The sequence below is a fragment of the Fonsecaea pedrosoi genome (assembly GCF_000835455.1).
Source record: "Fonsecaea pedrosoi CBS 271.37 unplaced genomic scaffold supercont1.3, whole genome shotgun sequence".
Classification (NCBI taxonomy): domain Eukaryota; kingdom Fungi; phylum Ascomycota; class Eurotiomycetes; order Chaetothyriales; family Herpotrichiellaceae; genus Fonsecaea; species Fonsecaea pedrosoi.
This window is the reverse complement of record NW_013550613.1, coordinates 899928-923608: the sequence shown is the minus strand read 5'-3', so window position 1 is coordinate 923608 and position 23681 is coordinate 899928. Positions and strand designations below refer to the sequence as shown.

The window sequence follows — 23681 nt, the reverse complement described above, 5'->3', positions numbered from 1 at the left end:
CATGTCGTAAGGCATCATCGTTTTCGTTATTGCTGTTTGCTGGGACCGGAACCGGGATTGGGATTAGACATAGAATCTCTCTCCGTTGAGAGATCTCTACAAAACCCGTCTGGAATACCTCCTTGTCTGGGTTGAATGACTATGGACAAGAAGCCCTCGAATACATCTACGTCTACAACCACAACAGCAGAGCACGTACAAGAATCACCGTCACCATCACCAACAAGAGGCACCAGTCCCCTCGACGAACACCTATCAATCAGCTTCGACCTTGACCGAGGAAGAAGCCCTGCACATCCCACTACTTCTCCATACACCTCCGCAAGAGACGAGCAAGAGCAAGACATCTCACGCAACAGCCCCGAGAAGCCCTCCAAAGACAAAGGCAAAGACCCAGACCCAGACCCAGACCCAGAGAAAGAGATGAGTTATTACCACCGTTCTTCGTCGAGCACGACCTCGTCGCCTGGAGGAAATCAACGGCCCGGACCAGACATGTTCATGTCGAGAACGAGTCCCTCCAGTTCAGCGAGTACGCCGCGGCAAGGCTCCGAGGAGGCAAAGGGCGAGGAGAAGAGGAAGGATCGGGTTTCGAGTTCCGGTGGGAGTGGTACTGGCGGTGGGAGTGGAAGCGGTAGCGGAGGCGGCGGCAACAATAGTGGCGGCAGTGCGGGTGGCAGTGGTAGTGGTAGTGGGAGCGCGAGCGGGAGTGGGAGTGGAAGTGGAAGCAGTCGATCCAGGCTGGTTGCGGGCGTCTTTGTGAGATATTGAGATTGAAATACAGCAACAATGCGGCGCACTCTGGTACTCTGGCATGCAGGCATGCAGATCCCAACATGTTATGGTTGTGGGTATACAGGTTATGGGCTCCATCTCCTCCTCACCTCACCTCACCTCACCTCACCTCAACACTCCCCCCCCTGGCTGGCTGGCTGGCAGACTAAAAGGCTGGCAGGTATCGGAATAGTTAGTTAGTTAGACACAACTCCTGTACTTCTACGTCGACTCATCCTAAAATGACCATTTTCAATGTCTGAATTACCAAAGACGTCTAGTCTCTTCTTGTGATTGAGAAGCGCCCAATGGCGACTAAACTCTATCCTATTCTATCTTCTCGATTCATTGACAAAGTAGCATGAGCCACTGATATCATCTAGATCAGATTCCCATACCTGGAAAAAGAGCTTGCCGTGCGTGATCGACCATGTCGGCGGAAGAAATCATAGTTCCATCCTGGATGATCGACCATATGCAGCAGAGCTTTGGTTTGTATGTTCATTAGATTTGGGTCAGGTTTGGTGCCAGACTCTGGCTGGCTGGCTGGTTGTAATCGTATCATCTCTCCATGTTTCTCTAGCAAATCACCTGGGTGGAGAAGACCCGTTTGGCGTCTGCAAGTTTCTCTTCATTTCAGGCATTCCCGGCACGGGCATTCGATGGATCGGCGACGTGGCATGAGCTCGTTGCGAAAAGGCGTTGCCGGGGACATATCGGGACGGGCTGGCCGTGCTCGATACCGGGGACATCTGGGGCGAGGGTGGCTGGGCCGCTGGCGCGTTGTAGTTCAGTGGTGTTACTGTCGTCCAACCCTGGGACACGGCTGGAGGCATCGGCTCCGGTTGCGGCACGTCTTCAAAGTAACTGACCCTGGCTGGTGCCGAGAGCGTCGCAGTCATGGGCTCCTGCGGTGATGCATCGGGGATCGTAGGGATGGTCCGCGAGCCTCCTCCATACTCCATGCTGGGTACTGAGAGACCGCTGTGGCGAGCCGCCCGACGTCGACCCCTGGTAGACTCGCGTCTGAGAATGTCGCGTACTTCTTCAACGTCGTTGGAACGTTTCTTGTCCATCCGGAGTTCTCGCTCATGGTCGACAACCTCTTCAGGGTCGACGGCCACCTTGCGCTTTACCAAGTTGTCAACCGCCGACGCTTCATTAACGTCGGTTCCAGTGCTGACGCCGAGGTGGTCGGAAGATTTTGTTTTGGAGAGGTCGAGATGAGGCTTGTTCTGGTCCAGCAAGGGTACGAGTCTCTTCTTATCCAGGTTCTCGTCAAACTCCTTTCTGTTCCTCCTCGCGATTTCGTCACTAATCGCCACGGAGTAGGTAGGGTTGGCCTTGTCACCAGCTGGAGGACCGGCACCCCCTGGACCATAGAGTGGAACTTTCCGCACGGCCAGGACCAGAGCGCACATAAACTTGTTCCTCCGCGCTGCTCGTACCGCCTCGTTTGCCCAATTCGATTTATGCCGAATCTCAATCCTCAACTCCATCTTGTTCATTTCCGCAACCCCGGTAACCTCAATGTCGACATCCGGTTGGAAGTCGCGTGCATTATCTTTATCCCGCACAAAGTTGGTCATCTCCTTCTTGAGCAGATCAATGTCTTCAAACTTGGTGTCGAAACTGACATACAGCTGAATCTGTTCGCGCATGGCTTTGCTGCGAGACACGTTGTCAATCCATAGCGAGTTGAGCACGATGTTGGGGACTTGGGTCCGTTTATGGTCCTTGACGCGGCGGAAGACCGTATAAAGAAGAGACATGCGTTCCACCACGTACTGGGTATCGGTAATGTCGACTCTGTCGCCCACGTCGAATGGATGCTTCACGAAAAGGAAAATGCAAGACCCCAGAACCTCCTGAGCGGTTGTTGCAAAAACAAAAGACATTGACAGGAGGGCAGTTCCTGCTGTAGCGAGTGTGGTGGTAAAATTCCGATTCAGCCAGGCGACGAAGATGAAGATAACAGCGACAAAGACAACTGTGCACAGCAGGTTGTCAAGGACATTGATGGCTTGATCGACATCGTGCATGCTGCTCGCGATCGACTGACGCTCTCGTCCGAACTCGGTGATTCGCAGGACCATTTCATCTAGCGAGATGTCTCCGTTGCAATCCACGTCCAAGATCTCAAAGGCTTCGTGGGCTTCTTGTTCTCGATCGTGACCTAGGACGTCAATGATATCCTCCAGGCTCAGAGCATCCTTCCCTTCTAGGACGAACGACATCCAAAGCCGCCGAGCCAAGGCTTCGGCGGAATGCTTCTTTTCGAGCGCTTGGACCACGATTGAATGCGAGGCAGTGGGATTGAAAACCTTCTTCCCAGTAATCTCCTGGGCCACATTCCCAAATGCTGCTGTGACCTTGTCTCCAACCCGTGCGACATTGTGGATGAGTTTCATTGGGGTGGCCGAGCCAGACCGTTTGTGACCAGGTAAGATGCTGTTCCGATTGCTATGTCGCTCCCCAAAGTCCAGAACATCGTTGATGAGATAATCCTCTTCGGCGAATTCTCGACAGTACTCCGGGAAGAGCTTTCGAGAAGCATCGTAGAGCAAACCAACCAGGTGGATGTTTCGCTTCGAGTCTTTAATCTTTTCATCGAACTGCTTGCGGTGATAGCTGATAGAAAGGAGCTGAATAAGTAGCTTTTCGCCGAGCAAGAGCAACGTTGAGAAGACGCAGGCAAAGAGAATATTCTTGATGATGGACTCCCAAGACTTGAGGCCAGTCTCACCACGTGATCTCTGGTCAGGATTTAATGTCATGATAGGGACAAACGTTGCCAGTGATGTGACGGCCCAGCCAACGAGCGAGAGAGGTATCTCGAGAGAGCTGAGGACGAGGGCATATTTTCTTGTGCCAGGGCTGGCCACCCCGCAAATAAACTGAAAGAGAAATGGTAAGAAATGAGCCACCAGTTTCGAAGCCCATAGTGATACCCAGACCACCTCGATCCAGGTGAAGAACCACAAGATCTTGACGCCGCCGATGCGTGCTCGAGGGGCGACTGTAGCCCCAACAATGATGGGAACTGCGATTGCCAAAGCGAGCGGTGCAACATAGATGAAATAGCGGGTCAAGACGGAGAAGTTGTAGACTCGCTTGTAGAATCTGCCAAATGCATTCAACGTGCCATCCTCTTTGGCCTGGCTCTGCCGTCCTCGATCCTCCAACCTTCTTCTCCTGCCTGCTGGGCCTCTGTGAAAGTGGTGACCTTGCTTCTCGTCCATCTTTTCGGAAAATTCGCCGTTGTACTGGGAAGCAGAAGGAGAAAGAGCATCGGCCTTGCGTGCCCCAGTGGCGCTACCAGAGGTGCTGACCTTGGTCAAGGGAATATCAATCGTAACGTCGTTAGGGTTTGCCATGTCCCGTGATGGGTGATGGGTTAAAGGTTGAAACCCCTCTCTTGAAAACCTCTTGTTCTGTGACATGCCGCCAAGCTATGTCACTCGAGGGCCCAAGGGGAAGTGAAAGAATGTGGGCAACAGTACCGGCAGTATTTTGTCGGGTATTTGTGTTGCGGGTGAAGCGATGAAGATCCCAAACAGACTTGTACGCGTACTCTACCTGAGAGAAGCGGACGAGTGCTAGAGATCGGAACCCAGTTTCAAGAAGAAGCGAACTGGGGTACAAGCGAGGGCGATCTGAGAAAGGAGGAATAAGAAAAATTGATGTGTTTGTACAAGATCGACAAGGATGTTGATACGGACGACTAGCACCCTCAAATACTCAATAACAAGTCTCGAAAATCAGTCAAGCGAGTGCAATTAATGACAGGGATTGAAGTAATGGAAAGATAGGTATGAGGTAGAAAGTGAAGGAATCGTGAATCGGAGGATCGATGGGGATTGCAATGCATGTATGTATGGAGTGTACTCAATTCTACTCGATTGATGCAACGGTACCTGCGCATCCAGCAAGCCAGGTATTTTTTTCATGGATCCCCCCAGCAGTCAACTGCACGCCACCAATGCGGTCAAACAATGTTTTTTTTTCCCTCTGTCGTTCAAATTTGTGTACTCCCTTGGAGTCGCATGACGAAAGCCCTTTGTTTCGTAAACGCGCCCCCTGGTCAAGAACTGGGGAAAACGGGTGAGATTCCGAAATTTCGGTGGCCCTCATTTGACGGGCAGAAAAAGTTTTTCTAACCAGTCACCCCAGTCACTCCATTCCTTTCGGCGAAAAATGCAAGCCCCTTTCAAGCCTCCTCAAGCCCACTCGTCAGTGGCCCAGTCATCACACTGCGTCGCATCGGCCATCGCCAACAAAAAGCCCGCCTGCACTTGAACACTGGCCCCGAAAAGAGCATGGGAGACTGTTGTGGCTTGCGCCATGGCTGATTTGGCTTGAGTCTGATACAAGCTCTGAAACAGCTCCATGCGGCCGTGATCCACTGTGGTTCCCCCCAATGCATCCAGGGCCAGAAATACATGGAATTTTCCAGCTGGCTCGTTACTCCTGATAAAGTACTGGGGTAACTGCTCACCTTGTGGAGTGAACGGCGTTGAAGGTCTCACAAAGCCACCAAGGCAGTGCAAAAACCGTTCAAAAATTATCAGAAGAAGCAGGGAGTAATTTTCAATGGGAGTCCTGACACGAGACACGAGTATGAGGGTTTCATTTCGGTGTGATCGGTGTTTGTGAGATTGCGTGTCTGATGGTCCGGTTGATCACTTGGCTATTCATTTGCGCTCGGGAGTACATACCTCGTCCTCCACGATTCATCACGTCTTTGATTATTTGCTTGACATCGCCAATTTGTCAATGTCTATCTGCGGATCTCTTCCGATCAAGTCACAGATCGCCTTGTTGTTGTGAGAGGTGCAGCCTCAGGCCGAAATGGATTGGAACAATGAAGGACGTGATGTCTTCCAGCACCACAACCACCAACTCCTACGCTCATCAATCAGCCTTTGTTGTCCTCCACAGCCCTGGTTTGTGATAAAAATATGTTTCGTCCCTTGTCCTGTCGCTTGTCTGCTGCTCTGGAGTCTTTGTTCTGTTTATACATAGCTGCCAGGCACAAGGGTTTTTGTTCCCTCTGGATGGGGGAAAGGCCTCCGACTACTAATGCGTCGAGAGCCCTGCCATCGTGGCTGATATGCACCAAACCATCAAAGCAAACTGCCAGATTCCAGGTAAGCCAGGTAAGCACACGCATCTCAAACACAACAATCAGAAATTGCCCTCAAGGACGTACAGCTTGTGCAATTTCGTCTACCACAATGCCTTATTACGAAGAGAGGCGGGAGACAACACCCCGAGGAAATGACCGCGCACATGGAGGCGGACAGGCCAAAAAACCTCAAGTCAGGAAGGTCGTTGATAAAAACGGGAAGAAATGGTTAGTGAGAGATTCTACCAGACCGAGCCGCCCGCAACATCCACCTTCCGCTTATCGACAAGGCAGAGACGCGCCGCAATATGATCAGCGTCCCGGAAGCCGTCACAGTGAGAGAGGCAGCAGGCCAGCTTCTGAACATCGACCTTCGCAGCGTGGATCACAAGCACCTCAGCAAGATCCGGTGTCGCACTCGCAGCGTCGTTCACACCACCAAGATGGCTCTCGAGGAGCGGATGGTTCTAACAATAGCAATCGTCGCCGTGCGTATTCCGAAGGAGGTTACCAATCTCAAGGACGCCAGACTCGACAAGATGGCGACCAGCAAGCCTCAGCCCGTGCCGCAGAGCGAGCAGCCGAGCGAGCAAAGCGACAAGCCAAAAAGGAGAAGTACATCAAATGGCTGATGTTCTTCACTTCGTGATGTCTCAAACCATGGTCGCTAGCTAACAGGAACAGATAAGTCTTTCGGAAGTCTCAGGGTTCTCGGTAGGAAAAGGAATACGTGCGCGGGCATGGCGTAGTTCATTGCTGGCCAATGAGTTGGATAGTTGATGTACTCGGTATAAATGGTTGTACTTTGTATCTGTTCTTTTTTCAAGCAATTGCAGCCTCTCTCGAACTCAAATGCTACATTAGACACTGCTCACTCGGGTCTATTGGCAGCCATCCATGGGACTTTAACGAGGGCACATACCTCGTACATTCCTTCATTCACCATCCGTCTCAGGGAAATCAATATATTAAGTCCTCGTGACTCCTGTTCCCCCTCCTTTCTTTCCTCCCTTTCCGCTCTTCCAACCAATGTCCTCGTAATTGTAACTTTTTTCAGAACAGAACAGAAAACACTTTTGTTAAAGGACCAATGATTCAGGTTTCTCTTACCCCATATCAAAACCTCTTCTGGAAGAGACCCCGATCAGCCACCCCGACCGCGATGTCACGTTGGGTAGTGTGGAAGTGTTCCGCCGCACGCATGTACGCACTTTGTCCTTCGTCACAGGGCGGGCAGGAGCACAAAGGAAAGCCCAGCTTTACCTAGGTAGGTACCTTACCTCATATTACATATTACATATGACCATCTAATCGCCTCCCATAGGGAAGAGGGGAGAAATAGAGTGGAAAAAAAACAGACCCTGGAAGCTGGAAGGGGAGGTAAAGGAGGATTCCCGCCTGGCCGCTTAGCATCGGACACACTGAACATCCGGACGGGGGGCGTTTCCTTGACTCATCCGCCTTTTGTTTTTACACAACATTCCTCTTGTACGTCGTCCCTCGTGATACTTCATCTCACCGCAACAGGTTTCCTTCCCCCCCCTTCTTCTCCTCCTGTTCTCTAAATTTCCTGCTCTGCCTTAATAGTCTGTCATTCCCGTGTTCCACCTTTGTGTTGTATTCTTATGGTTGCTCTACGATTTACGATTTGATCTTGCCTTTGCCCTTGCTCGAGACATTCCACTACGCACAGGAGTCCTTCGGAAACAAAAACCAACAGAGGGAACAAAGGGAACAAAGGGAACAATACAACAAAGTGTGCCTGCTCACGAAGACGAAGATCTCGTAGAGTAGAGAAGAAAAGAATCATTCGTTTTGCAAGATTCGGAGCAATCGCGATTCTGTGGATTCAAGACATGTCTTCTTCAACTTCGACCCCAACCTGCGTCACCATCGCCACGGATTCACATGCTGACGACGTCTCCAACTTCATTTCCATCATCACGGCGGCTTTTTCCAGCACCGCCCTGACCACAGCGTTCATTGTAGATATCGACGGCACACCACCACCGTTTCCTTCCCCACTGATCGACACTGCTCGACGACAGAGACATTTCTCGCGGGGGATCCTCGAGAGTGCCGCTTCCGGGGCTGAGCTGGTCCAAGCCGGGGACTGGTCTGCCATTGCGTTGTGGGAGACGCCCACGTACCAGGGCAAACCGTTCATAGACTCCAAGGCGCAACCGGGCCCGCTGCTGAGCGAATGGAGAGCCCGAGTCAAGTCGGCGAAGCAGACATATTTAGCGGCACCCTCGTCCTCTTCTTCTAGCAGCTCTGCAGCCGCAAACCCGGAGGAATCGACCTCAAACACACCGTCAGGCTCAGTGTCTGAGGACTCTAGCTCCGACCACCAACACGCCCAGGATAGCCAAGACCAGCCACTCCGCCCTTTCTACCACCTCTCATTCCTGGCGCGGAACCCTGCAAGGCCCCGCGTCCCGGGCAGCATCAACGCCGTCATGACCCCGTTCCTGGAGCGCGCCAAGGCCGAAGGCGTGCCTGCATGGCTAGAAGCCACGACGCCGCAAGCCGTGCGGCTGTACGAGCGTTTCGGATTCCGGGTCGTCGAGGAGATCGTCGTGGGCAAGGGCCGTGTTGACGCTCTAGGATGGCCCGCTCAAGGCGAGAATGCCGGGGGCGTGACGGCCTGGGCCATGATTTTCGATTCCCATCTTTGAGCTTTTAGTGACCGTTGTCCGAAGGCGGAGCGGCGTTTGCTGGGCCTTCACTCCGGAAAAGCGAGGAAGGGATCATTGCATGTTGGATCTTGAGTCAAACTGGTCACGGCTGTAAGCCTTATCGCAAGGACAGAAAGGGTTGGAAAGGGGGGCCGGTAAGGATGGGGTGTGTGTGTGTGTGTAAGGCGTAGTTTTGGGTATCCCTTGCCTCCTTTTCGGCAACAGAGCAACGAATGAATGAACACAAACGAGACCAAATACGAACCAGAATGTCCAGTCCACTCCGATCCAAGAAAATGCTGTCCTCAGTCTCTGAATGCATGACGAAATGCAATGGCAATTGGGCAGGCAAACAGAGAGGCAGCTGTACGAAACGGGGAACAGGGAGCCCGCTTCCTCCTGTGGAGGGTAGGAGTGGGCGTGAGAGAGACGCAAATATCAAGCAAACAAACTAGCAAACGTGAAGTCAAACAGTCAAACAAACAACGTGCATATGCAGCATGCATGAATGTATGCATGCTCAAGCAAACATGACCAGAGATGGAGAATCCACCTTCACCTTCACCTTGTTTCTTGTTGTTGTTGTTGCACGTTGCACGTTGTACGATTCACGCTCACTCTCACTCATTGTTATTTCTGGGCGTGCATTGGCATTGAGGTCTTTCCGTGCGCCCTGTTGCTGTAGCAGTGGCTGTAACTGTAGCTTGTTTGTGGTAGTTTAACCCATATCCATATCCATTTGCAGAGAAGAAAACAAAAGACAAAAGAGGAAAGAACACCCGAGGCGTCGGTCGAGGTCCAACACAGAGACAGAGGCAGAAAGACAGAGAGGGAGGTAGAGGCACCGGCGTGACTCTTTATGGCCCTTGGTGGGCTCCCCCTCTCCTCCAAAGCCGCCCGTTATTCTTCCACACTTGCATGCTAATGTCCAGACCTTGTGCCTCTGTGCCTTGTGCCTTGTGCCTTTTGTGTTCTTCTGACTTGAGGAAGAGAATGGAAGGAAAACATTACCAGGATGCAACCTCCCCAGTTTCCAAAGCTCCCATCTCCATGACTGACTGGCCGTCTTTATGTTCCCTGTGCAAGCTCAAGCATCGATCACCTGTGTTTCGTATTTTGTCCTGCTCCTGCATTGCCCACCCCTCCTTCAATAGCCATCTTGTATTAACAGAGCGTGACTGGTATCCATTTCCGCATCTTCTCGTAGTCTTGATGTCCATTCCAGCTCGTCTCATACGTCGTCCGTCAACGGTCAACCATCAACCATACTGACTTCATTGCACGTTCCTCACCACGTCGTCGAGAGCCTCGGCAAAGTAGTGCACGTTGCCTGTATTCAATCCAGCCATGCTAATCCGCCCGTTCTTGGTCATATACACGTGCCACTTCTCCCTGATTGCCAACACCTGTTTCTCGGTGATGCCCGTGAAACTGAACATGCCGATCTGACTCGTGATGTGGTCCCAGGTCCCGGGGGTGCCTAGCCTGTCAAGTTCGGCTTTCAGGGACTTTCTCATCTCGATGATACGTCCGGACATGGTACGCAGATCGGCCTCCCACTCTTTGAAAAGCTGTGGGTCATTCAGGATGAGGGAAGCAATACGTGCACCATAGGCTGGTGGATTCGAGATTTCTGAACGTTGCAGGATGGCAAGTTGGGACGAGACACGTTTGGCCACATCCTGTGCGTTGGCCCCAGGAGCTGCCACGAAATGGAATGCACCCGCTCTCTCACCGTACAGACCAAAGTTCTTGGCAAAGGATTGAGCAATGACCAACTCGAAGCCCTGCTCCACGAAATAACGGATCGAAAAGTTATCCTGTGCCAGATCCCCAGAGGCGAAACCCTGGTATGCGCAGTCGAAGAAGGGGAATAGTTTGCGTTCGCGCATGACTTCGGCAATCTGTTTCCATTGGTCCGGCGTCGGGTCGACACCTGTGGGGTTGTGTGCGCAGGCGTGCAGCAGAATGATGCTTCTTTCAGGTGCGGATTTCAAGGTCGAGAGCAGGCCGTCACAGTCAAGCATCTTTGTCTTTGCAGAGAAATAAGGGTAGGACTTGATTGGGAGTTGGACGTTGGTGAAGATTTGGTTGTGGTTGGCCCATGTCGGGTTGGATAGGTAGATGGCGGGGGTCGGTTTCGGTAGGAATTTGGAAAGGAAGAGGCCACCGAGATGGACGGCACCGGTTCCTGAGATGGTCTGGAGGCTGCAGGCCTGTAAAGTAGAGATTACATGTCAGCACAAGGGAAAGTAAAGACGTGAGAATTTGTATGACTGCGTACCCGTCCTTCTCGAATCGCGGGGCTATCTCCACCAAGAATGAGTTTCTGTGCCGCTGAAGTGAACTCTGGAAGACCTGCGATAGGGAGGTATTCGTGGTTGAGGTTGGGATCATTTCGTAGGATCTCATCGGCCTGGACTGGGGTTAGCCACCTGGGAGCATGGTATCGACAACACCGTCGAGTATCATGGATGGGCACACCTTCTTGACTACAGGCAACACCCAGGGTTTGGCATTGTTGTCTCTGTATGCGCCGATGCCCAGATCTACCTTCTTCTCGAAGTTGTCTTTTCGGTAAGCTGCCATCAACCCGAACAAAGGGTCCTCAGGAGCTTGGGGGACGACATTGGCGTCGAACAGGGTCGGCGGGGTATCGGTTGACGCAGAACCCATGGTGTGATTCCTGATCTGAGTCAGTCGGTTGGAGACGTTGGTATGTGAGGACGAAGAAGAAGAAGACGAGGTTGAGCGGAGAGAAGAAGAGTCGGAGGGGTTTGGCGGTGAGGGCATGTTCTAGGGAATTTATTTGAAACGTGGAGAGACGGGAAAAAGAAATCGTTCGGACTTGTCGTGCAGGGAGACTTGGGGCAAAAGGCACAGGAGGGCGAGGCGGAACTTTCGATCTTCTAGGACGGGCGGATGCACGACGGTTTTACCCCTGGCCACTCACCACTCACCTGGTTCTCGTCTGCGCTGTGATGATGTCGGGTGCTCAGGGACCAGAGACACTACGGGAACGAGGATAGATGAACTAAGATCCCGTCGGTTATTCGGTGATCGAAGAGGGAAAAAAAACTGACCGGGTCATCTGGGACATGCGGACGTGATCGATGGCTACTGATGGCGTATCCCCAACCCCGAACTTCTACTCCAACTGCGGGCTTTGGAGGGCATGGACAAGCATGGGGTTCCGTTGGTTCGGTGCTCCTCCAAAAATCCAATCGGTGTGTCTCGATTTGCAACTGCTTCAGGATATATGACTTTTCTGACTTTCACATGGTCGAGGCGTGCTCTTGTGCTGTACTTGTACTGGCAGAATGAGCGTCTGTTATCACTCCCTCTCTGTATTCCCATCCATGGCCTTCAGGCATTGGGCACAGAGGAATCTGCTGAGTGTGCTGGTGAAGACGGACGGCATAGACTCCCACCAACGTGGATACGAGTGAGGGTTGTCGGAGACCCAATCTACATGTCATACCTGGCCAATCTGGGTCTCTGTGAGGTTGCGATAGCTATATCAGAGACACAGCGTGCATCTTGCAGCGAATACTCGGTATTATCTTGTCCATATCGCAGTATTAGAAGATCAAATCCCATACGACCAGAAACGAGCAAAATCCCACCGTCGCATAGAACACCAGCCTCGCCGTGCTCCCCCTCTCACTCGCCCTCTTCAATTCTCGATTTCCCTTGCGTACATTCTCATCCGTATTAGCCGCGTCCTGGACCAGCGTATCGATCATCTCGCCCTGCACGCTCAAATGTCCCACCAGCGTCTGCTGCAGACTGCCAATTTCCATCAGCGACTTTTCCACCTGCGTGACCTTGGCGAGTTGGTCGTTGAAGTGCTCGACGATGCCTCTGTTTTCTTCCTCAAACAGCTGCAGCTGTTCCGGCGAGAGTTCTTGTTCCACGCCACCACCTTGTGACGAGTCGGCCCAGGGCTTGTAATCGTCGTGACCGCGTAGATCTTGAGTCGGGGGGAGAGTTGTCGTCGTCGCCTCCGGACCACCATTCATAGTCCCGGTCTCTGCATCGCGACTGGCCCGCACGCCCTTGTTGCGCGGGTTGTAGAGTATACTCATTTGCTTTTGCTGCTCGCGCTCCAGCCGTTTCTCCACCATCTCCTGCTGTGTGGTGATTGCGTCCTTGAGGTACTTGTTCAGATACCACAGCACCCCGTCCCGAAACATCTTCGTGGTCCTCAACTGGCCTTCCTCGTCGAGTTGCTTTGGTGATTTGCCTGCGTCAGGCGTGTCACCGTCCCCCGCCGCCCACCGCCAGAGGAATCCGTCCGGTTTTCCATATTTCCTCTCTAGGACTTTGCTTGCCGTGTCGTGCTGCAGGGTCACCGCGGAGGTGAGATTGGTGATCTTGTTGTTGATGTCGCGCAGGACCGAGGACGTCTCGGAGTCGATGGCTTCTCGCTGCGCGTCGTTGAGGTGTTCGGGTACCTCCCCGCCGAGGCTGTGGGAGACGGCAGCAGCATGTCTGTCGCCCGCGGTGTGTTTCTGATGGCGTGGCGGCGGGGCAGTCGACAGGTACGGGGTGCGGATGGCTCGCAGGTAGCGCAACAGGGACGAGATGGACTGGTTGATTTGGTACGCTTCGTGCAGGAAGGAATCTAGCTGGCCCACAAGGTCTCGATGGTTCTGGCCCAAGCCCTTTGACGAGTGCTTCTGTACCAAGATGTCAGACAAAGGTGCTGTGAGGTTGGTCATGGCAGCTACACGGTGTAGTCGACGTCGACGTATTCTTTCTCGCGGAAGCAGAATCCAGAAAATCCATTGTGAGCGGACACCTCACCCACTCCGGAGTGCCCCAGTTTCCCCAACTGAACAAGGCTGTCGAGTGACCAACAAGGCTGACTATAATGCACAACGCCTCTCAACTATTTACACCTGCTCATGACTTCCGACATCTCATATGGCGAGGTAAACTCAGCTGGCTCCAGGCCATACATTAAACATATCTCATGCGTGCAATCCAGAATCCTCGGTTGTGCCATCGTTTACTTTTTCAATTCATGATACATATAGTACAAAAATCTAGTTACGTCATTTATTCGTGCACATTGCATTTCTAAACCGGAAGAATCATGACTCTTTGCCCAATTCCATAGCCAGATCCCACCCAGTGTCGTCTTCCCACGTTGATGCCCCCGATATTTGCCTGCCCAAAAAGATGCCGACTCCAGTGGCGACCACAGCCAGCATGAAAAAGCCATCAAACCATCGCTGCACCCAGGCTGGCTCCAGTAGCCCTGCTCCCAAAGCGCTGTTGATGACGCTGCCGACTTCTTTCGGCATCATGCCCCTCAGCATCAGTGCAGAGCTGATGACATACATGCCACTGATTTGGCTGATCAGTAGTGCGAAGTTTGTCTTGGTCGCATGTAGAACATTCGGCATGAATCGGGCAAAAAGATGAAAGGTTTGCGTGACTGCTGTGAATGAAGCGAGCAGCATTGCCCCGGAGAGAAGGAACGAGATCTGTTGAGCCCATGACACCTGGTCTAGAGAAGGATAGACGTGTCGAGCAAACAGAGCAATGGTGTATGTAACGGGGTCAGTATCGGAAGGAGTTGCTGGCCCAGGCGACAGGATGCGGCGACCGATATTGATGGTGGTGGTGCATATTCGGTACACACAATAACAAGCAAATATGTAGGAAAAGGCCAAAGATAGTCGCCCTGCGGCTGTCGTTGCTCGGAGTTGATTTGCCCGTCGTGCCCGGAGAATCGAGAGCGAGGTCTCCAGCGAAGAGGCCATAGTCTCGAGACCCGAGGCCTCCATTTCGAGCAGGTCTTTCTGTTGATCAAAGGTGTTCTTGCGCACAATGCCAACCGTGCGGCTCCAGAAGCTCTGAATCGGGCTTTCAGGAGCGGAGCTCTCCATTAACCTCAGCCTCTCTTTCTTCTCAGCTATCATATCCATGGTAGCATCCAATCCAGCCTGTTTGCGGGCAATGTCTGTGTCGGCGACGACCTTAACCTTGGGTCCAAAGCTCTGCCAAATGGCGCTCACCGAGGCAAAACCTGACAGCAGAGCCATCAGCGACACGCCGGTGATGCCCAATCTGTCCAAGCACGCCTGAAAGAGGCCGTCTGGCCGTGTCATACTGTCTGTAAAGGTAGGTGCTTCTGGCAGGAGCGCCCCTATCGCCCAGAATCCGAAGAGAAACGCTCCATACCCGGCGAATTCCAACACCCATGCCAGATGAGCTCGACTCTTTTTCTCGCCGCGAAATTTGTATCCGGACTTTGCTACCACCGAGGATATCCCCAACAGCGGAATGGCAACCACCAGAAGACCCAACAAACTCACGACTGTGATCTGCAGAGCGACGCTCCTAGCGGTGGGGTTGAATGAATTGGATATTTCGCAGAGAAGTAACTCCGTTAACACGGCAGAGAGGGCTATTGTGGAAGCGAACGTGATTGCTGCCACGCGGCGAGCGAGATGCTGAGCAGCAGAATCGGGCGATGGCGCTGTCACAGGCCGAGGAAGACCTTTCGCCGTGCCATCGGGTGTTTTGGAGGGTGCTTGTGACAAGAGAGGGTAAACCTTGCGGTAGGCGACGAATGTGAGGACCGCGAATGTAGCGATGAAGGGAATCGTTGAGAAAGCCGCTTTGGTGGTGAGACGAGGGGAATGCAGATAGTCTGGGGTGCACTCGCCGCAGTCGTCGTCAGCGCTTGTGGGTAGCATCTTGACCAGTCTGATATGAAGGGCGGCTAGAATGGTGTACTGAATACATGTTCCTACTCAGACAACCTCTGAATGGGGCGAGAGGGAAGACAAGTTGAACTCGAACATGACATACAAGTAGAACTGAGGGACCAGGACGCAAGGGGCCGAATCGAGCATGGTTATTATTTGTTATCGATTGGCCTCTCAGGTCCAGCCCCTCCGCCACGAAACGTGGTTGGTTCCTGGACGCCCAGGAATGCATCGAGCCACGCTTTGAGGCTGTTTAGGCACCACAGGGCGTCAATACCTGCCGTAAGGGGACGCCGCAACGCGTCACATTGTCGGATACGATGAGAACCGAAGAGGGTGCCCATCTTCAATCTCGCAGCATTTCCATGAACGCTCGCTAGACAATACACGATTCTATTCAGTCCGAGTCTCTATCATTTGCAAGTGGATCAATGACTCAAAAGGCCTTCTCCATATAATGTAATCGTACTCATTTTGTTCCCACCAAAAGCGATTGTTTAAGGTGCTTAAACAAACACATTCAGGGGGCTCCAAATCAATAGTCCCGGGACGCCGCAACCACGTCAGCTCGTCCCAGACCCTATTTCCTTGTTCAGGTCCCCCGTCTCGTTCGACTCACGCCGACATCCGTCCTCAACGGGCTTGAATAATGTCGTTTCAACCACAACGCGTGGGCTCCATATTACCGTACCCTTGCAGGAGATTGTATCTTGACCGGAGCATCAGTCAATATTTGACCTCAGTGGTCGTCTCGGCATCTCCACCGCAGTGCCGGGTGTAGAGTAGCTCTTGGATGGCAAAACTGCCGCAGGACTTTAGAAGATCGTGACGGGTAACCATCTTCCTCCATCTTTTGGGATTGGCGTCGCGGGGTGTCCTTGGTCGTAAGGATAGATTTGGGTAGCCTAGTTCTTCTGTATTGTACGACCGATTTCTTATCTGGAGGGGGATCGACCGTGGCTATACGACCGCCGTTGTGGCTTGTCGCGCAGTATGTCTGCTAGCCAAGGTGTCGTCTCTCTGACTGACGGCCGCCGCTCTTCGACTATGTTGGGCACTAGCAACCGAATGTCCTCTTCGTCCGAGATTGCGGCGTCGCTGTCGCGGTGTTCAGACCGCTTTGAGGGCGGATTGGGTGATCTTGCTCGTTCGGTGGGCGTTGTCTCGTTGTCATCCCAGTCTTCCACCAAAGCAGCGATGCTGGGACTGTTCATGGCAATGTCGGCCCTCGGAGCACTCGCGGTGTTCAAAAACCCTATGGGTAAGGCGAAGCTCCGTTCAGGAGAATCATCATCAGATGTCACGTCACTTTTGGCTGATGTTACTCGAGCAAGCGGGCCACCGTATGTACCCTTCAATATACCACGCCTGGGCGGCCCGATTGCCTTTGCAACAGCATCGGCCTCTTTCGCGGTAGCTTCCATAGAGATTGAACTGTGGCTGGCACTTTCAAACACGTGGCTCCCTCCAGCGTGTTGCGCTTGCTCGAGCATGCTGCTGTAGAGACTACGGCCACTTTCCAGTTGCCGTTTCTTCTTCTTTTTCAGTCGTTTGGAGCTTGGCCGAACGACGATTACCGGAACAGGTGATTGTTGCAAGCAGTACTTCGAGACCGACCCTGGGAGTAAGCCTTGCATGCCGCCCAGGTTTCGTCCTCTTGTTCCAACAACGAGCGCAGCAGGTTCGTACAGATGGATCTATCCCGAGTTAGCAATGCAGACCTCTGCAACCGTTAATGTAGTGATGCTCACCATGCGCTGGAAGATGTCTTGCACTTTGCCCACAGCCAACTCCATGATGATGCTGATTGCTTTCTCCTCCGAGCTGTTTTTCAGCATAACACTGTCTAACAGTTGTTTAGCCTCGGTGCGATACTTGTCCCGGTCGTACGGTGTGTCATGTGCGGTCTTGGAATCTTTCTCGATAACTCGAAGGCAGACAATCTCATCGCCGTCATCGACCAGCTCGTCCATCATCCACTCCAACGCATATTCCGAGTAGTCCTTTGCATCGGTACCGCACAGGAAAGTTCGGCTTCGTGAAGTGGCGGCGAAGTCGCAGTGCTTGTATTGTAAGGTGAAAGCTTCAGTGGAGGCATCTCGATTGTCGATGGTGTCAAAGGAGACGCCACGTTGGTAATGTGTGGGAGGAGGGGGCGATGACATTTTCCGTGAAGGCAGGGATACTTTTGAGCCTTGAACGACACTTTCTCTTCTTATGGTGTCTTCGGCGTCGGCTGTATGGAACTGAACCGACGACTTGCGTCGCCCACCGTTGAGTTGGTCGACAAGTTTTGGTCGCTGAGGAGCTTTGGCCGCGCCTTTCCACACCTCGCCAAACTTAAGCTCCTCCTCTTCCTCTGGTGAGTTGGGTGAAGGAGAGGATTCGTGCGCAGTGGCTGTGGCCATTTTAAAGCGCGAGCGAGACGCGGGGTAAAGTTCGAGGACGCTCCGACACAGCAAAAAATACAATAGCAAATGAGGAACAGGCGGGCCAAGGGTAAGATTCAATCAGCTGGATGTCAAAGAACGAGCAGTCACGCTGTGGATGGATCGTGCAAGCAGTGCCACTTTCCTCATCTGGGGGAAAGTCTAGACCTTCCGTTACACTTATGGGGGTCAGTGGTGTGTTCTCTCTCTGGTCGGATTCTCGCGGTTTCGAAGGATGAAGGAGGTTTTCGCGTGGTCGGGGACAGAGGGACTTTCAAGGGCCGTCACCGATCAGCCGGCATGCAGCTGCATCAGGTCCGAAGTCGAAGCAGAGCAGGAGGACTTCATTGCCGGTCGTGAAGTGTCTTGAGGAAGCGGGCTGTGAACGTTCTTGGTATCTTGGCCTTGCCTGTAAAACACATTACTACTAAGCTCAAATGTTCAAATGGAGGCGAGGGCAAGCGGGGCAGAAGGAAGAAGGACGAAAGACGGCGAGCCAGAAGCTGGAAGGGGTGGAGTAACGCTGAGATTGAGGGCGCCGGGCCACTGATGAGGAGGGATCCGTCACCAATCGCTACCAATAAATGATAATCAGATGAGAAAGGTGTCTTTGTGGGGAGAACACTGCCTCCTACTGATAAAGGGGATCATGATGCATTTGCCGCTGTAGACTTTCGGAACATGAGGGGATCTTTCCGTCGCTAAGGTCCTTACTAGTACTTAGGTACAGAAGGCATTTCGTGGAGGGCTTGATAAGCGTCAGTTGTGACAGAGGGTGACCTTGGCCCGGGATGAGTTAGAACGATGCAGCTGCCACAGATGGTGGGTTTGTAGACCACTCAACCTCCTCCATAATAACAGATGAATACATCAGTGGTCACCTCTGTTGTTCCGTCTTGCCGATGCTGGTTGCCTACTACTGCCTGTGCGGAACCCCTGGAGTTCTTCAGCAGAGCCTAGGGACGAACATGTGCTAATGCGCGTGATCAAAGGCCACCACTGGCAAAGAATGAACGCAGGATGTTTCTAGTTAGCCAAGGCTCTGTGGCTGCTTCATCACGCTGGCAGCTGCATCTGAGCGGACCCTTAGTAGAACTACAACTAGGCAAGCATGTCATTGAGCAGTCACCCGCATGTACACCATGCAGGGCAGGCTTAACCAACGAGTAAATACCACAGTAATGGAAACCCGAGGCGACACGGGACATGAATGAAGTCACTGACCCATCCATGTGTTCGACATTGCTCCTCGTATGTCGATCTTTGCGTCCTGTGACCTTCCAGGCTCCTTGTCCTCTAGATTCGCCAATCGCTGCCTGCTGACCTAATTTTGTAGACTGTCGAATGAAACCATCGACATCGACATCGACAGTCGAGGAGTGCCTGCTTCTTCTCTCCACAGCAGGGGGTCTTCTGCTTTTGCGCTCTGGATTCCGGCGGCCGTCTTTTTGTTTTTGGTTTGCCTGTTTCTACGATCGAGGTCCTGATATTGTAGCTAGATACCTAGATTCGAACATGACTCTCTGGGCATCGTTGGCCCCCTTGAGCTAGGCTGGTAGAGTGGCCGAGCTTGAGAGATCAAACGTGGGACAGTTGGAACGCCCGCCGACACCTCTATCGCTCGTTGTGGAGGGATATCGTCAAAATCCCTAATCTTGTTTGATATACAACTAGGGGGGTATATGGCTGTGAAATTTTGTTGTCTTCGCCTTATTTCTTCAACTCGGCATAAGGGTAGGGAACAGGGTCACCCTAAGGACAAATGTCAGTAGAGCTCCACGTTCAAGAGCAGGTCAAACAATCACCTTCCGCAAGTGAATCTTGGTCTTCCGCTTTGTGACTTGGTGCTCGACAAAGACCTCTCGAGTATACTCTGCCTTAAACTTGCGAATAAAGCGAGGATCCCAGAGCTCACTGGCAACACCCAGGTCCTTACAGCACCGCATCATTGCATTGGATTTGCAGCCTTCGACAGCGGTCGGAATACCCTCTTTCGTGAAATAATCTTGCTCTCCGCGCGCAATCGAAACAAGTCTGTCCACGAATCAACTTATATACCATACTCGTCGGTCGAATATTCTCACCTTCCATGAGCCAGTAATGCATATTCCCGTGTTACAGACTTCTCTGTGACTATTGTCTCGCTTCTTGGGGCCAATCCCCAGCCGCCAGGTCCAAAAGCTTTGTTAAGGATCCGTCGATATTTGATCTCTGGGAGATAAATGATGCCGTCTGGCTTGATCTCGATGTCCTCAGGAGATAACGGTGCCTGCAATGCATCCGCAGCCTCTTTAGAGAATGGCTCTACGGAGAGACCGTGAAAAGACCTCGTCCAATCCACTTTTGAGGGGTCATCTTCTTGTAAAGTCAACGGCTGATCCTCGAGGTTGTCGAAAGAATGGCGCTTGGAGTCTGTCGGTGTTGCTTGAGGAGGGGAGGTGGTCTTTGCTGGCTGCTCTGAGGCTGGTGTAGTCCCTGCGAGACGAGCTATGGACTGTGTGAAAATAGTGCGCGGTAAGACGGTACGCAGTGATCGAGAGGGTAACAGGGAGGTCTCGGTAAGTGAGCGGCACAGGGTAATGGAGGAAGCAGAGAGCCGTTGAGACGTGGATGCGCTCAAGACCTTGAAAGGTATTCGAGTAGCTGGCGACATTTTCTGTGGCTGCGATGAGAAACGGAAGAGAAATCTTGCCAAATCCTGAGAGTAACAGTGTTCCTAACCAGCGGATGCGGGTGACACAATAGAAGAGTCAAATATATACTACAGAAGACGAAGAATCAGAGAGCCCGGAAGGAGTAGTTATTGCAAAGAAGTTGATATGGAACAGTAGCTCCAATGCCTCCAGTAACTTTTCTCGCTGAGGCGCGTCTTTAAACACCAAACACCGAAACTCGTGACTCCGGCCACCGCATGCATGCGCCGTGATGTGACCAACGCAAGCTTTTCTCTCGCTGCAGTGTTGTCGAATTTACTGCTCGTTCGAGGGAGCGTCCTTGCTTTGTGTACGCTCCTCATTGCCCTTACGCTTCCAGCATTGTCTGAAAGCCTCCATCTGTTACACCACGTTAGCTTGCTGAGTTGTAGTTGACGGCTGCAATTGGGAGCCGAGGACCAACAAATCTACAGCGGAGCACATCTTTTACAAAGATCCTTGGGGTTTGGAGTTCAACACATACTTCGGCCTTACAAGCTCTCCAGTCTTTCTTCTCATAGTAGCAATCGTTCATGCGCAGTTGCTCCTCTGTTTCTGCCATCAGAGCTCTGCAACCATTTTCTGCAGAAGACGTCAAGACTTACCAGCACAGCCCGTACTGAAAATCCGTTGGTCCCTACCGGTAGCGACATATCAGCCGGGGACAAGTGATTTGGCATGTTAGTCTGCGAAGGACACTTACCACTCATCAAGTTCATCATCGGCGGCCTCAGCCTGTACCAAGCTATCCTGTTTCGACATCCTGCTGTGTCTGCAGTCGCTTAGAGGTGGAAGAAAGAACAGATCCGCATCTTGAGCTTCAGTGGTACAGGAAAGTTGTCTGACCACTCTCAACCTACTGCGCCACTTACAACCTCTCCACAAGTATTTGTCCGCCACTACCCGCCATGTCCAACCGAATGAATGTCCTTGTTTACTCTGGTGCGCTCACTCAAGATGCGTGGCGGAGTAATAAGAATCTAATGCTATCTTCAGGAAATGGCAGCACTGTCGAGTCGGTTCGTCATTGTCTCTATACACTTCGGAGACTCCTGGCACCTCATTATGCCGTCATTCCGGTGACTGGCGACATGCTCATCAAAGAACCCTGGACCGCGAGCTGTGCCGCTGTAGTATTCCCAGGCGGTGCTGACCAGGGCTACTGCAAGACACTCAATGGTGAGGGCAACAGACGCATTCGACAGTTCGTCGAGCGCGGTGGTCTGTATATCGGGTTTTGCGCCGGAGGTTATTACGGTAGCAAGAGATGTGAGTTCGAGGTAGGGAACAAGCTCTTGGAGGTTGTCGGAGACAGAGAGCTTGCTTTCTACCCTGGCACAGCTCGAGGATGCGCATTCTCCGGTTTTGTTTACCACAGTGAAAAGGGGGCGCGGGCCGCCGAATTGAAAGTGGACAAGACTTGCTTGTTTACAGGGGCCGTTCCGGATGTCTTCAAGACCTACTACAATGGCGGTGGCGTCTTCGTCGATGCATCCAAATATAAAGACCAGGGGGTCGAAGTCCTCGCAAGCTATACGGAGCCTCTCGCTGTCGACTCTGGAGAAGGTGCAGCTGCCATTGTCTACTGCAAAGTCGGCCAAGGTGCGGCGTTATTGACGGGACCACATCCAGAGTTTGTCTTCCTAGGAAAGCCAGCAGACGACTGGTCACTGACGAAGCCTAGGTTTGCTGCAGCCAACCTTGAGACCAAACCAGATGCTCCCGGCTTCGCCGATGTCATCAAAACTCTGGCCGAGGACGAGAAGCATAGGATGGACTTTATCAAAGCGTGTCTGACAAAACTTGGCCTCACAGTGAGCGGGGAGCAAAATGTACCCTCCCTCTCCTATATGCATCTTTCTTCATCCGACCCCACAGACACCGCTGGTATCATATCGTCCTTGAGCCATCTCATCGACGTGGATGAACATGGGAGCGAATTCCTCAAGGATGAAAATGATACCTTCCAGATATTGAAACCATCCGTCTGGAAGATGGTGGATTTGACCAAAGCACTATCCTCGGAACCAGAGTCAAAGGAACCTGCTGACCAAACCGATGCCAGCTCCGACCGCATAGTCGACTATAATACGGTGGTTAAGAAGATTATAGTGCATGAAGATGATCATCCTCAACCAAGGGCAACTCCGTATTTCAATCACTCCGCCTTCTACTCGAACCTGCACAAATACCAATCACAAACCCATGGTGCCGTGAATTTTGGTGCCCATCTGTTATACGGCGAAGTGGTCACGTCGACCAATACATTGCTCGAGAAAAACACCAGGCTACTTCGAGTTCTGCCCCAAGGGTTTACCGCAACAGCGACGGTTCAGGTTGCAGGTCGGGGCAGAGGCTCTAACGTCTGGGTATCCCCAGCAGGAAGCTTGATGTTCAGCACCGTGATTCGCCATCCCATGGCGCAGATGCAATCTGCTCCGGTCGTCTTTGTTCAGTATCTGGCAGCGATGGCGATTGTTAACGGCATTAAATCTTACGACGGCTCTCTTTATAAGGACATGCCAGTCAAGCTCAAGTGGCCAAATGACATCTTCGCCCTCGACCCTGCAAAGGCAAAAGAGAATGGCGGTGACAGAAACGACAATTATACTAAAATTGGCGGTATCCTGGTCAACAGCCACTACAACACCAAAGAATATATCGCCGTGTGTGGGATTGGGTTGAATACCACAAATGTCGCGCCGACCACATCGCTGAATCAGCTCATTCAATTCCTGCCGCACAAGGTGGCCCCCTTCACGCTGGAAAGATTGCTGGCCAGGATCTTGACCGTATTTGATGACCTATATGCTCGATTTCTAGTCACGGGCTTCGACGAGGTCATGGAGCAAATGTACTACCGATACTGGCTTCACATGGACCAAATCGTGACCCTCGAAGCCGAAGGTGGACAACGTGCGAGGATAAAGGGCATCACCAGAGATTACGGGCTATTGATTGCAGAAGAACTCGGCTGGGAAGACCGCGAGACTGGGAGGAGGTGGACGCTGCAGAGCGATGCCAACAGCTTTGACTTTTTCAAGGGTCTGGTAAAGGTGAGTCAAAAATCCCCCAATTCGCACTTCTTTTGAGCATACCCAAACGCTGACTGTCATACCCCTAACAGAGAAAGACATAAGTCATACTTGAGAAGTACAACAATGATGAGGAGGGAGAAGTCGCGAGGTCACTATACCCGATTGTCCTCTTCAATGTGACAGTATGAAGATGATATGAGATGGAAAGTTGGAAGC

The 23681-nt window shown here is 52.3% G+C and overlaps 11 protein-coding genes across 11 annotated transcripts; 4 read left to right on the top strand and 7 right to left on the bottom strand.

Annotated features, from left to right (window-relative positions):
* Positions 1–141: 141 nt before the first annotated feature.
* Z517_04224 (uncharacterized protein) lies at positions 142–771 on the top strand (the record flags this gene model as incomplete). The annotated part of the gene is made up of 1 exon (XM_013429553.1): positions 142–771. The coding sequence occupies one exon, from the start codon at positions 142–144 to the stop codon at positions 769–771; it is 630 nt and encodes a 209-aa protein (XP_013285007.1).
* A 590-nt stretch (positions 772–1361) lies between these two features.
* On the bottom strand, positions 1362–4151 carry Z517_04223 (uncharacterized protein; the record flags this gene model as incomplete). The annotated part of the gene is made up of 1 exon (XM_013429552.1): positions 1362–4151. The coding sequence occupies one exon, from the start codon at positions 4149–4151 to the stop codon at positions 1362–1364; it is 2790 nt and encodes a 929-aa protein (XP_013285006.1).
* Positions 4152–6210: 2059 nt separating this feature from the next.
* Positions 6211–6534, top strand: Z517_04222 (uncharacterized protein; the record flags this gene model as incomplete). The annotated part of the gene is made up of 1 exon (XM_013429551.1): positions 6211–6534. The coding sequence occupies one exon, from the start codon at positions 6211–6213 to the stop codon at positions 6532–6534; it is 324 nt and encodes a 107-aa protein (XP_013285005.1).
* A 1224-nt stretch (positions 6535–7758) lies between these two features.
* Z517_04221 (uncharacterized protein) lies at positions 7759–8580 on the top strand (the record flags this gene model as incomplete). The annotated part of the gene is made up of 1 exon (XM_013429550.1): positions 7759–8580. The coding sequence occupies one exon, from the start codon at positions 7759–7761 to the stop codon at positions 8578–8580; it is 822 nt and encodes a 273-aa protein (XP_013285004.1).
* A 1274-nt stretch (positions 8581–9854) lies between these two features.
* On the bottom strand, positions 9855–11256 carry Z517_04220 (uncharacterized protein; the record flags this gene model as incomplete). The annotated part of the gene is made up of 3 exons (XM_013429549.1): positions 9855–10796; positions 10865–10996; positions 11065–11256. The coding sequence occupies 3 exons, from the start codon at positions 11254–11256 to the stop codon at positions 9855–9857; spliced, it is 1266 nt and encodes a 421-aa protein (XP_013285003.1).
* Positions 11257–12161: 905 nt separating this feature from the next.
* Z517_04219 (uncharacterized protein) lies at positions 12162–13304 on the bottom strand (the record flags this gene model as incomplete). Its single annotated transcript, XM_013429548.1, has 1 exon — positions 12162–13304. One exon carries the CDS (start codon positions 13302–13304, stop codon positions 12162–12164), a length of 1143 nt encoding a protein of 380 aa, XP_013285002.1.
* A 375-nt stretch (positions 13305–13679) lies between these two features.
* On the bottom strand, positions 13680–15293 carry Z517_04218 (uncharacterized protein; the record flags this gene model as incomplete). The annotated part of the gene is made up of 1 exon (XM_013429547.1): positions 13680–15293. One exon carries the CDS (start codon positions 15291–15293, stop codon positions 13680–13682), a length of 1614 nt encoding a protein of 537 aa, XP_013285001.1.
* A 947-nt stretch (positions 15294–16240) lies between these two features.
* On the bottom strand, positions 16241–17713 carry Z517_04217 (uncharacterized protein; the record flags this gene model as incomplete). The annotated part of the gene is made up of 2 exons (XM_013429546.1): positions 16241–17002; positions 17057–17713. 2 exons carry the CDS (start codon positions 17711–17713, stop codon positions 16241–16243), a joined length of 1419 nt encoding a protein of 472 aa, XP_013285000.1.
* Positions 17714–19444: 1731 nt separating this feature from the next.
* Positions 19445–20387, bottom strand: Z517_04216 (mitochondrial genome maintenance protein MGM101; the record flags this gene model as incomplete). The annotated part of the gene is made up of 3 exons (XM_013429545.1): positions 19445–19486; positions 19540–19768; positions 19819–20387. 3 exons carry the CDS (start codon positions 20385–20387, stop codon positions 19445–19447), a joined length of 840 nt encoding a protein of 279 aa, XP_013284999.1.
* Positions 20388–20703: 316 nt separating this feature from the next.
* On the bottom strand, positions 20704–21189 carry Z517_04215 (uncharacterized protein; the record flags this gene model as incomplete). The annotated part of the gene is made up of 4 exons (XM_013429544.1): positions 20704–20787; positions 20912–20976; positions 21033–21064; positions 21131–21189. 4 exons carry the CDS (start codon positions 21187–21189, stop codon positions 20704–20706), a joined length of 240 nt encoding a protein of 79 aa, XP_013284998.1.
* A 146-nt stretch (positions 21190–21335) lies between these two features.
* On the top strand, positions 21336–23519 carry Z517_04214 (biotin-[acetyl-CoA-carboxylase] ligase; the record flags this gene model as incomplete). The annotated part of the gene is made up of 1 exon (XM_013429543.1): positions 21336–23519. The coding sequence occupies one exon, from the start codon at positions 21336–21338 to the stop codon at positions 23517–23519; it is 2184 nt and encodes a 727-aa protein (XP_013284997.1).
* Between the last annotated feature and the right edge of the window lie 162 nt (positions 23520–23681).